At 35.7% G+C, this 13,142-nt stretch overlaps 2 protein-coding genes across 2 annotated transcripts; both read right to left on the bottom strand.

Annotated features, from left to right (window-relative positions):
- Nucleotides 1–3,420: 3,420 nt before the first annotated feature.
- Nucleotides 3,421–6,358, bottom strand: LOC112528744 (pentatricopeptide repeat-containing protein At3g26782, mitochondrial). The gene is made up of 2 exons (XM_025139805.1): nucleotides 5,429–6,358; nucleotides 3,421–4,624 (listed from the first exon to the last, which is right to left on the bottom strand). The coding sequence occupies exons 1-2, from the start codon at nucleotides 6,356–6,358 to the stop codon at nucleotides 3,581–3,583; spliced, it is 1,974 nt and encodes a 657-aa protein (XP_024995573.1). The 3' UTR covers nucleotides 3,421–3,580.
- A 2,537-nt stretch (nucleotides 6,359–8,895) lies between these two features.
- Nucleotides 8,896–12,862, bottom strand: LOC112508003. The gene is made up of 3 exons (XM_025112782.1): nucleotides 12,570–12,862; nucleotides 11,894–12,470; nucleotides 8,896–9,769 (listed from the first exon to the last, which is right to left on the bottom strand). Exons 2-3 carry the CDS (start codon nucleotides 12,428–12,430, stop codon nucleotides 9,077–9,079), a joined length of 1,230 nt encoding a protein of 409 aa, XP_024968550.1. The 5' UTR covers nucleotides 12,431–12,470; nucleotides 12,570–12,862; the 3' UTR covers nucleotides 8,896–9,076.
- Nucleotides 12,863–13,142: the final 280 nt, after the last annotated feature.

Here is a 13,142-nt window from a genome sequence, read left to right as displayed (position 1 = left end):
CTTGATTATGATATAAACATAAATGCATATAGCAATTCCGGTTTTCAAATCTCCTTCCACTCAATTTTTTTCTCTCACCTCTCTAATCTTCATATCTCCTGTATGATCTCTCCTCTCCATCACCTTTCCACGTTATCATGATATGAATCGTTATCAAATATATTGTTTCAGTTAAATATTGTAACCACGTATTTTTATTAAATGGGAGTTATGTATTTCCTTTTATGGGGGGTAAAATTAATTAAGTGATGATCACTCTGTTCATTATATGATTTTTATCCGATAATAACTTGGTACATTAATCGGTGAGCATATTATCTATACATGATTTTAGAGATAAGAAAAAACACCAATGTTACAGATAAATACTAAATCAAATGATTATTCTTAATTATTTTCTTTTAATTTTAATTATGAGTTAAATAATTTGTAGGCTCAAAATTGTTCTAACATTTTCGTAAAACAAGGGTGTTCACGTTTAAACCCCTCCATATATATATATATATATATATATACATACATACATACATACATACATACATACATATAGATAGATAGAGAGAGAGAGAGAGGCGGGTTAGATTACAAGCTGTCTGATCCATAAAAACTATGCAAACCACAATCGACCAATAGGAAATTTTCGTTTTTTATTCTTTAATTTTAATAAGTAAGGGTATAATTGTCATTTTATTGTATAATAGTTAATATTGGAAATAATTAAGTTATTTTTAAATATAGAAACTGTTTATATAGAAGGTGTAAATCAATTGTTTTTAAATATAATATTGAAAATGATTTAATTATTTTTAAATATAAAAACATAAATATAGAAATCGTTTATATGGAAGATGTAAATCAATTATTTTTAAATATAAAACAGTGAAACAGTAAAATAGTTGCATAAAATGAAGATGACAAATTAATACAATTTCATATTGTGAAACAGATTCATATAGTGAACCAAATTCACACATGTGAATAAATATTGTGAAACAGATTCATATAGTAGAGAAAATACATGTTCATCTAGTTAACAAATACAAATTAATACAGTGATGAAATAATGTTTTTCATAAAGTGAAATAGTTGCATACAGCGATGAAATACAGTGAAATACAGTTTTATTCAGTGAAACAGTTGCATACAGTGAATAAGACAGTGATGAAATACAATTTTAATACAGTGAAACAATTTCATACGAGTGATTTGCCGATTTTGCCATTTTTTAATTAAAAAATATTTTTTTTAATTTTCTAATATAACACTATTTAATTTTGACCATTGATCAAGAAAATGGATGAATGAAATTGGTTTGTAGAGTTTTCACATATGAGGGTGATTTGTAATTGATCGCTCCTCTCTCTCTCTCTCTCTCTCTCTCTCTCTATATATATATATATATATATATATATATCAACACATAATGTTGTCATATTTTTTTTAGATTGCTCCAACCACATGCTACATTATTTCTCATTGCTTCGTTCACCTTTCATTAGATAAGTTTGTAATGGTTGAAACTCAATTTCTCTTATAAATCTTTACAAAACTTCATAATTTGTATTTCATTTATTATAGCGAATTTGGTAGAGATATCCTTACAATTAGGGATTCAGATCAAGATTGATCGAGTAGATGCATCTTCTATGATTTTAAAAACTCAAGAACGATACAAATCGGATTTTACGATCGTTTTATATAAAATTTTATAAGCATTGATGTCTAATTCCATTTAGTAACAGAAATGTTGAAAATGATGCAAAATTTAGGGCACTCAAAAAGTTTAGAATCAACGAATCCTCTAAACAATAACATACCTACATGAAACAAATGGTTAACGATTTATCGATTTTCAAGTTATCAGCAAATTTCAATCTTCTTAAAAATCAAGAGTTCAAACCTCACCAAAGATGAAAAACGTAAGTTTTGCCATATAATATCACATACTTCAAAAAAAGATACCAACTCGAGAGTTGTGAATGCTTGGAATTCTACAAAGTTGTTAACTTTACAAAATTTTATACGCATACCATATAAAACTCAACAAACTGTGTACGAAATAATTCGAAAACACATACGAATCTAGATCGAGATCGAAATCGAAGAAAGAATAATTTGTACCTTTAATATATGTAACCAATGTTGATCTTCAAGACCTTCCTTGATTGAAACCTCCTTGGAGCACTTTTCTTCAAAACCCTAGATTTTTCCCCAATCAAATATATGATTTTAGGGTTTGGAATCTAACCAATCATATATATAATACTAAAACTTACATTTTGGTCCTTCATATAATGTCTAATAACAATTAAGACTTTTAATATGAAAGTTAGACGATTAAAGTCCTTGGTTAGTAAAAAAAATGCAATTGCAACCCTTAAAAGGTTGTGTAATAATAGTTTAAGTTTCCAAAATATTAATTAGCTTCATATCTATTAAAAAATTTAATACATTTGAAATTTTGATGAAATCTTTGTCAGTTCGTGTCATATAAAAAATGCAAAACCAATTTGTTTCCCTATTAGAGTCTTACATCAGCTAGACTTGACCATTCTCTTCTACATACTTTGAAACCTCATTTATCTCGTTAAAAGTTCTTTTGGGGAGTAATCAATAATGTTTCATATACTCTCAAAAGATATCAGAGTTAAGGTCTACCACTTTAGAGACTTTATACTCAAGGGCAATCGTTAGTCGTATAGTCTCCCCTCCACACTCTAGAATAATATGTGTCTTTCTAGTCTCTACGGGAGAGAACGTGTTAGAGTCCACTTCAGATAAACGCAAACCTTTTGTTTCATGATCATCGTAAATAAAAAATAAAAGTAAAGTTGGTTTCATTTTATGAAATTTACCCTTGAAGCAAATACACCGATATCACTATCAACAGTAGCTGGAACCTACAGGAATGTACTTCAAATATTAAACTGGATTTAGGGTTTTAATTATTATAATCATAGTTAAGGGGTCAATTTTAGATTACATATTTAAAATGGTTCTAAATGTAAAATATGTAATCATTGTTTAGAGTTTTCACAAATGACACACAAACTTAAGAGTAAATACATTTTTGGTCCCTGTGGTTTGTCGATTTTCTTGATTTTGTCCTCTAGTTTGTTTATTTTAATTTTTCCATCATTGTATGCAGTTTAGTTTGAATTCGGTATCGGAGCTGGCATCAAACACCCAGGACTCGACACACTCTTTCACCTCCATTCTTGGGGGGTTCCAACCTATGTTTCAGAGGGACGTGTTTGAATAGCACATCAGCTAGACACAGTCCATCAAACCTATACATATATATATAAAAGAACCTCCTTTTTTATATATAAGAGCACTTTCAAAATGAGATTCAAAAGGGTTTTATATATCTTCACAAAAACAAATGAAATACATGATCTTGCATCCATCATGGGGGAAGCAAAAACCTCAACATATATTCCTCTTGATGTAAATATTTAGAATTCTCAATATTTTTAGACAAAAAGAAGCTACAATAGGATAAATCTAACCAATTATCTGCTAAACCACAAGTAGGCCAAGAAACTACCATCAGCAAAAGTTCCAAAGCCTTCCTTCTTCACCAGTAATCCCCACAAGAACACAAACCTTCACTAAAATGATGAAACCGCTTCGAATCTCTAACCACAATTTCTCGATTCACAATCTTCGATATCAATTTGATGGTTTCATGGCAATCACCACAAATTCTCAGATTCTTGATCACCTGAATGGTTGAGCCAGGAACAGAGTTCATAATCCCATAGGCAACAGCCAGTTTCTCACTATGAATTCTTAATGTCATTTCCTTCTCTTCTTTATCAATATCATGTAGAACTGATGCCATATTGGGTATATATCCAGCTTCTTGTATCTTCAAAGATATTTCTTCCAAATACAAATAGATTTCCTCATGATCAGGATGCTCTTTATCCCCAACCAGAAATAAATGCACCCTACCTTTTAATTCAACCAAACTAAATCCGGGTGTTTTAACCAATCCATGTTTTTTCATATATATTCGCATCTTTTCTACGTCTTCCCACCTTCCCGCATCAGCATAAATGTTGGAAAGTAGAACATAATATCCGCAGTTTCTTGGGTCAAGCTCAAAAAGTTTTCTTGCAGAGATCTCTCCGAGCTCCACGTTTTTGTGCATTCTACATGCAGCAAGAAGAGAACCCCAGACCACAAAATCAGGTCTAACTTTCATTTTCTTGATTAGATTATAAGCCCTGTTAAGGAAACCTGCTCGGCCAAAAAGATCGACCATGCAACTATAGTGCTCCACGCCTGGTTCTACGGAATATTTGTGTTCCATGGTTTGGAACCAGTGCCATCCTTCATCAACCATACCAGCATGGCTGCAGGCTGACAGGACTGACACAAATGTTATGTAATTTGGGACCATTCCAACCCGGATCATCTCATAAAAGACATCTAGAGCTTCTTTGGCGTAACCATGCATGCCGTAGCCAGCAACCATGGCGGTCCATGACCTCACGTTCTTCTTTTTTATGCGATCAAAGGTTCTTCTTGCGGTCGCTACTCTCCCACACTTGCAGTACATGTCCACAACTGATGTACCTACAACTACATCCTCCTCCAGACCCATCTTTATAACCTATACAGAAAAGAAAAGGAAAAACATATGATTATTTAAATCTACACATAGTTGCTTTATTAATCTAAAGTTAAAAGGGAACAACTCAAGAAATCTTCTCTTTCTAGATCATTTTTCAACATATCCCTTTAGGTCATTTTGCATTGTCATCCGGTTTTACTAAACATGACTAGCTTATCAGATAACAATTGGGCGATAGCAGCTTAATGAGCTTAATCGGACTACAACTTAAAGGATGTTTGGTTGGTTTTCTATTAAGTCCTGTATGGATTATTCGGTCTATATAGATTTGGAAGGTATTTGTTTGTAAGGGTTTTTTCATATATGGAAGGAGTGTGTTTTTAATTAGAAGGAACAAGTTTGGAAAAAACTTGGCTTTCTGCATAAAGCTTCCTCTTAGAAGATTACTGAATAAGTCACCATATCATTAAGCCACTACCAAACAGTCATGTATAGCTACCGAATAAGATATGAGTTCCATTAAGCTTATTAAGCTGCTAACAAACATGCCCTTATTTGGTCAACTATCCATGATTGTATGGTTTGGTAGTGGCTTAATGATATAGAAAGTGGCTTATTAAGTAAGCTTCTAGGGGTACAGAAAGCCAAGTTTTTCCAAACTTGGGCCTCCTAAAAACACGCTTCTTCCATCCGGCAAAAAACCCTCCCAACAAACACTTCCCTAATCTATACAAACAAATCAATCCACACTAACCGCTTTATCAATACAGGACTTAATTAAAAATCAACCAAATCGTGTAGTTTTATCTATCATATATGCTTTGAACACTACGTTCTAAGTACCTGATCATGTACGCATTTCCCAAATTGCAGAGCACCAGAATGAGCACAAGCCAGCAGAACGGCAGACAAAGTCACGGCATTATAGTTAACACCTGCATCTCTTACCATGGAATAAAACAGTTCAATTGCTTCTGTAGACAATCCATTTTGAGCAGAAACTGCAATCATTGAATTCCAAGTTGTTACATCTTTGTCATTTATCTCATCAAAGGCCTTCCTAGAGACACCTACTTGACCACATTTGGCATAAGCATCCACTAGAGTATTCCCAATTGATGTGTTTTCTGCAAACCCCTTTTTAACAACCACCCCATGAACCCCTTCTGTAATGCTCTTACATGAAGTACTAGAACAAGCAGCAAGAACAGAAACCATAGCAACTGAATCGACACACACTTCGTTTTCAGTCAAGCTCTCTTCAGTTAGGAAGTCTTTAAAAAGGGATAAAGCTTCATGGGGACGTCCGTTTTGAACATACCCAGAGATCATTGAAGTCCAAGAAAAGACATTTCGTAGAGGCGATTCATCGAACAGGTTGTGGGCATCATCCAAGTGACCACATTTGGAGTACATGTCAATGAGAGCGGATGAGACGAAAAGATCGTGGTGAAACCCAAAGATAAGAGCTTGTAGGTGGGTCTGCTTGCCAGATTGAAGATCAAATAGGGCGGAGCAGGATTTGATCGTACAAGGGAAAGTAGAACGATTTGGGGTAAGAGAAAGCTTCCGCATGGCCGAGAAGGCGAGAAGGGACTCGACAGAATCACCAGCGCGAGCAAGGTCAGCAATGACCGAATTCCATGACCAGACATTGGTGGCGTCTACGTATTTGTTGAAGAAAGTTGTGAGGTTCGTATTACTACGCGAGAAGTGATTGATGGTGAGCTCAGAAGAAGAAGCAGCGACTGCAGCTGCTCTAGAAATCTTCATTCATTTCCCAGTTTTCCTTTTGGTCGTTGGTTTCTTGTACAACTATGACAGATTATTCAAATATGGATATGCAAAATAGAAAGTTCTGGGCTTTCTGTCATGGCATGGCCATACCTTATAATCATGGATGGGTGTCATGTTACTTTGTATAACGGTTGTTGTTTACCTTTTAATAGTTTTAATAAGAGATAGTCTCTGAATTGTTAAGAGATAAATTTTGTTTCATAAAAAAAAAGGTTTGTCTATTAATAATTCTAAAACCGTCTGAATGATTTTGTATCATGAGTCTCTCTTAACCATTCATTAACATAATTCATTGTAAACAATTATCAAACAATTATATTTCATTTTGCACTATATCATAATAGTCTTTTAATCATTTTGTATTAAACCATTCAGCAATTGCCAAACAGCTTCTTAAGTTTTGTTTTTTGTATACGACCACAGTTTTGTAATAAGCACGGGCGGATGTAGTGCTATTTCATGCACATAAACATTTGGGTCTTCGGGCACGAGGTTCGGCAATGCGTGAAGAAAATTAAGTAGAAAATATTGAGAGATTCAGATTATACGCAATTTAGCGTTTTAGTTTGTAATTTCTCGTGTTTGGATGTTCTTCATCAATAAAAATTTAAAATTCCTCCTCTTTCATGTGGAACCACACAAATCTCGTCTTTTGTGTGTTTTTGCAATTCTTTGGTTGATTGTTTGTCATGCTTTTCGACACTACTTTGTTTTCCGTATTAGTTGTTGGTTGACATCACATACTTGATTTTAATAAAGTTCATTACTTTATTTGCTGTTTTAGGACTTTTGTGGTGTTCAAAACCCCAACAATTTTGCATCCTTTTATCAACGGCAGAAAGACGATTGTATCGAACGTTATTCAATCGCTACATCAAACCAGTCGATCCCAGGGTTATTTGGGGTTTGAAGATCTTTATTCAAATGGTGGTGTCTAATTTGCAAGAAGTGGCATGGTGTTCCTCTATACTATCTTATTAAGCAAATTTAGTAAAAGTCTTATAGTCTTAAATTACTAAATGATCAAGATACCCTTTATACTACTTTTCCACTCTCTCATCTCCTCACATACACTCACCCTCTCACAACCGATTTTTTTTAAAATTATAATTTTAAATTTACACTTTATACTCCAATAATTAGTTAATTAATTTACTTTACGTCCTTTACTTTTAAATGTTTCATTTTAAACATTTATCAAATTAACATACATAATCGTATATCAATTAAAATATGTTTAAAAAATGCATTTTTATTTTAACAAGTTACACCATTATAATGGTCTCGTTAATATCTTCGAAATAAGTCCAATATTGAATAGTTTTTGACTTAATTATATTATTATATATACTGTGAAAAAATATTTTTAATATTTACGATTTATATTTTTATAGTTATATATATATATATATATATATATATATACTATATATTTTGGGGTTAGGCTGTCCAAATTGCACTGTATAGTATGTTCTGAATTAATATGTTCTTGGGTTTTTTTGAAATATATGTATACATGTATTAATTCAACCTTAATCTGAGTTTTTGGACAATAAAGAGGGTAAGCAGTTGAAATCTCATTCTAAAACTCAATTTTTTTTGTCTTTTCATGGATTATGATATGTCAAATTTGTAGTTTTCTTTATTGGTTTTGAGTGTTTATCTTAAAACTCAAGTTTAGGGATGGTGATTTGACCCGATCCGGTGGGGAACCCAGTTCACCCGACCCGGACGGGAACGGGGATTCCCCGCTAAAACGGATCCCCGGTAGAGGCAAACCGGGGTTGGGGCCGGGGCCGGGTATTGTATCCCCCGACCCGCCCCGTACCCGGTATATATATAAATATTAAACATTTTTATTATTTGGGCTTATAATTGATATATATAATTGGGCTTAGATTTATTATGGACTTGGGCTTATAAGTGATATATATAATTGGGCTTAGATTTATTATGGACTTGGGCTTATAAGTGATATATATAATTGGGCTAAAACGGGTGTTGACCGGGAGTTGACCGAAAGTTGACCGGGGACGGGGCCGGGGACTATTTATATAAACCGGGGCCGGGGCCGGGGATTGCAAACCCCGCCCCGTTGCCATCCCTACTCAAGTTTCTTTGTTCTTTGCTCTTGGTGTAAATCGAACACATTTGTGGAGTCGTTTAAATATGTTGGATTTTAAATATATTGGATTTTAAATATATTGGATTTTAAACTGTCATACAATTTTTTTCATCGATAGTCTTATTTATTCAAATTGTATTAATATGTAAAAACCAAGTGTAACCTATATCATCGTTAAATCTTATCTTATAAAACCAGTGGAACTTCAAAATCGTTAAAATTCATGGCTCCCGCCGCATTTCGCGGGTACACAACTAGTATAAAATCAAGATGAAGACGATTTGATGGGTAATTGAAGTAAAAAAGATTCAGGGGGTGTTTGGAAAGAGGTGTTAAGCAGTAATTAATGGGATAAAATATAAAAAAAACTGTTCCATTTGCCGATACAGATTCCAAAACCAAAATGTTGTTATTAAAAGTATCCTCCAAATCAAAAAGTGAAAGTGAGTATACAAGCAACCAAATCCAACCCAAACGAAATCAACAATCATCGATCATAAATAAATACTTGAATTCATGCTACACAATTGAAAGAATCACCTACCATTGGTCGTATGCATATCCCACTACTACATAAGCCTAAGGTGGGAGGTATCATTTAATCTTTTAATCTGCCAACCCGTTTTCCACGAATGTTGGAGCACCGTCACCGATGAATCTTCGACACAAATCTTGTTCGACATCACTGGGCTGCAACCGAGGACCCCTGTCAGGAGACATTTGATGGGCGTCGAGTGACTGAAGACACCTACACAAGAAGAAGCAATGAAACAATGGCTACTGCTGCTGCTGCTGCTGTTGTTGTTTCTTCCAACATGGTTCAGGTTTGGAGGGTCTCGTGGAGACATCTCGTCATCAGCCTCGTGATCTCCGGTGGTCGTCACCATTTGCAGTCGGCTTTTGCCGGATTTCCTTCTTGCGAGCACTTGTTTGGGCTTTGTGAGCAAATCCCATCGTGGTGATGGAGGTCCATCACGATACTGAATGGAGTTTGTAAGGCCTTCTTCACCTGTAGGTGAGAACCCGGATCTCAGCTTTTCCGGCAAACACACCACGGTTCCGTTTAGAAACTGAAGCATTCGGAATTCCACCTGTCTGAGTGATTCACCAGAAGGTGCACAGAAATCAGGCTGAAACCGCTCCATTAAGCTTAACACTTCAGGGGTGTATACATCGGAACGCAGGCAGCCCTCCCAAAGTCCATGACTCATCTCTTGTAATGCATCCGATGCTTGTATCAGGTGTTCTGAGACGTTCATCTCCTGCAAATAAACCATGAAAATTAAGAGGGAAAGAACTAGCCTAAACACATCAAGCTCCCATTCAGACAACAGAAAGGGAGTTTGGTATGCAGACAGGACTAAAAACATTGATGTCGATGAATCTTCTTGGTTAGTTCAGAGTCCTCATGGCAAAGCAAATGCTGATTTCAACATTGGGCCTAAAACTCTTCCAATCGTCTCAAGTTGATAATGAGAATAACACAGTTAAGTAGGATGATGAAATGTATAAATCAGCTCGAAGTCTGGCGCATAAATGGCATTTATTCTTCCCATACAAAATCAGACATCAAAGAGATGAAGTTAAAGGGTGTGTTCATAAAATATCTCTTTCGACCTGAAGAAATAAAAACCAACACAAATCTTTGACAAAAGTCTCTCCTGATCGAAAGTTAGAACACTGTTAAGAAAAATCTTCTGATGAAGGCCTTTCCGTGAAAAAGTTGTTAAAGGGTCAAGGCGCACTTAGGCGCAACGGTCCTGGGGCCTAGGTGCGAGGCACGGGCCTCAGGAATGAGAGATGAGAAAATGAGAAAACTTATTTAATATTAGGGTTTGACTAGGTATTTAACAACTCTTTATGAGGCGCGCCTAAGCCCACAAGGTGCAACGCCTCAGTGAGCCTCGTGAATACGCCTAGCCTCGACTTTAAAAAAGTCCAAGACCTTGAGAGCCTTATGGGCCATAGAGCCAGACGCACTTTTAACAACTATGTGTGAAACATAAGGGAATGGCTACATACGAACCTCTCCAACTCTCACAACAGGAAGGAGCCTTGGTCAGATCTAGTTGCACCCAAGGCTTGAACCCTTGACCTCCATGGAGGTTGGGATCCACCTGTAACCCGGGTACCGTTGGGCCAATGCTGGAACTTAAGAAGGATTGAGAGGTAGTCCGAGGGTTGGAACTTAAAATTTAAAGTAATCATATTTCACTTCCCCTTTTGCAGCATCCAATTGCTCTGCAATACCATAGTTCTAGATATACGGTATTACTATTGGTTCTACAAGACAGTCTTGAATCAATCACAACGCCACATTGACCGACCAGATAGCTTTCATCTACAAACTTTGGTGGTGATGGTGACAACAACTGGTATAAACTGATTCTTGATCAAAATCTCATCTACAAACGATTCAATCGACGATTCTGAAGAATCTATCAACCTTTCATAAGATAGTTACCAGATTTGAGGCTTCAACAAGCTACACACAATCACTTACTTCCATGTAAATTATGTGGAGATTGGTGTTCTACCCTTTAAATCTCGCATGGAACCTAATACTTGCAGTCTATTGCTACGAAATCTTGAAAGCTCAAGGCACAATTCATAGATGTGATTCCTTCAAATGAGTACATACACATACATAACAGGGGCAGGTTCAAACAAGAAGCTAAACATTTTTGCGAGAAGGCAAGAAGTTTCAATATCATATATGATTACACACATGATACACAAGCTTACATCATATATGATTAAACCCATGTCGCATTGACAACACAGACTCTTAACCATATATGATTAAACAAGCCCAAATAATTGTAGTCATATATGACATTGAAACTTCTCGCTTTCTCGCAAAATGTTTAAATTCTCGAATGATCCATCCTCTATATATATGGGCAGGTTCAAACGAAATGTTAAAACATTTTGCGAGAAGGCAAGAAGTTTCAATATCATATATGATTACAAGCATCATACACAAGGTTAATCATTTACGATTAAACACATGTTACATTGACAACACATAGACGCTTAATCATATAAGATTAAACACACCGAAAGGAGTGTAATCATATATGATATCGAAACTTCTCACCTTCTTACAAAATGTTTAACTTCTCACATGATGCTCTACATACATACATACATACATACATACATACATACATACATACATACATATAATCTGTGTATCAAACAGATGGAATAATGTGAAATCTTGAAAGCTCAAGGCACAATTCGTCGATGTGGATTCCTTCAAATGAATATATACATACATACATATATATATATATATATATATATATATATATATATATATCATATAACTTGTATATCAAACAGATGAAATAATTGTGAAATCCGCCATGAAAAAGGAGTACCTGACAGATGGGAAGAGCAGTCGATCGAGCCCGATCTAAAGGGGAGGTGTAAACGGCATTGAATCGAATCCCTTGTGATTTCAAGAACACGGCTAGGGCTCTAGCTTGTCTCTTCCCGTTAGGGGTCAGTGCAGCTTCAGGGCAACGACCGCCGACCAAATCTGGCCGTAAATTCACATGACACTCACCTTGACAAATCAAATACACCTCCGTCATAGTTCTATCGTCATCCGCCGCGTCGGAAAAGCTACGTGTGAACTGCGGCGGTGGAGAAAGAACGTTGCAAGGGTCCCATACCTTGATGGACGGAGCCAACCGTGGGGTGCCGAACGACGACGGCTGAGGAGATAACGGCGACGCCGATGCGTGGCAGGGTAACAGTTCAGGCTCTTGTTCTACAACCTTCTTCATTAAACTATCATCTTCACCTAGTAACCTTCTTGTATCGTTGCCGCCATGGTTATCCCTTTCTTCTTCTTCTTCTTCAACTTCTTCATCCTCGTCTTCGGCTACTGGTACAGACTCGGATGCCCCCATTAAAAACCTGCAATTTCTCTAATGCTCCGATGTTTCGGATCTACCCAAATCAAAATAGTTAAAGAGATGAAGCATAATTGAGCATCAGATTATGGGAATTATATAAAAAGGAAAATTGAAGTAGATCTGAAGTTGTTACGTGCTTCTGGTTGCGTATGGGATTATTAGGGCCGAAAAGAGACACAAGTGGGTTCGTTCTCTTTCTTTCACATGGTACTTCAATTTTCACTTGGAGTTAAGGGATTATGAAACCCTTTGTTTTTGGGGGATTGCCATTAAAGAATATGATCAAGAAAACCAATTTGGGGTTTTGGTGTTGGAATTAAAGAATGGTATCAAGAAAACCCTTCCATGCTTTAAAAACAAACCCATCATACTAATGAATCCGAAGGCTTTTCGATCCACTTTTGCTGAAAGAATTGCAACAAATTTAGATGATTTTGTTAGAAAATTTCATGGCTTTTTTGGTAAGATGGTTGCTTTAGATCTTAGACAACCTTTGAATTATTTGGTACCAAGTAGGTTTTCAAATCATTGTAATTGACCAAGTTTGTCTAGTAAATATGTCTTTTTATGAAATGAAGCTTTTGATTTTTTTTAATGATCTTGGTTTCTAATATCGGTGGATAGGAACCGGACAGACTCCTTCTATGCTTTCACTCGATTGTTGCAAGAGAAAAAATATTTAGTCGTAGCCCGTATGAAAAGTACA

The sequence above is a fragment of the Cynara cardunculus genome (assembly GCF_001531365.2).
Source record: "Cynara cardunculus var. scolymus isolate 2C chromosome LG 1, CcrdV1, whole genome shotgun sequence".
NCBI classification, from domain to species: domain Eukaryota; kingdom Viridiplantae; phylum Streptophyta; class Magnoliopsida; order Asterales; family Asteraceae; genus Cynara; species Cynara cardunculus.
Note: the sequence above shows the minus strand (reverse complement) of the source record. Positions and strands in the feature narration are given on the sequence as shown.

What these genes read in the sequence shown, in the direction of transcription:
- LOC112528744 (XM_025139805.1), bottom strand. Translation starts at nt 6,358, where the DNA reads ATGAAGATTTCTAGAGCAGCTGCAGTCGCTGCTTCTTCTTCTGAGCTC. An exon ending in GGAAATGCGTACATGATCAG is followed by an intron (nt 4,625 to 5,428) that starts GTACTTAGAACG and finishes TTTTCTGTATAG; the next exon opens with GTTATAAAGATGGGTCTGGA.
- LOC112508003 (XM_025112782.1), bottom strand. Translation starts at nt 12,430, where the DNA reads ATGGGGGCATCCGAGTCTGTACCAGTAGCCGAAGACGAGGATGAAGAA. An exon ending in CTGCTCTTCCCATCTGTCAG is followed by an intron (nt 9,770 to 11,893) that starts GTACTCCTTTTT and finishes GTTTATTTGCAG; the next exon opens with GAGATGAACGTCTCAGAACA.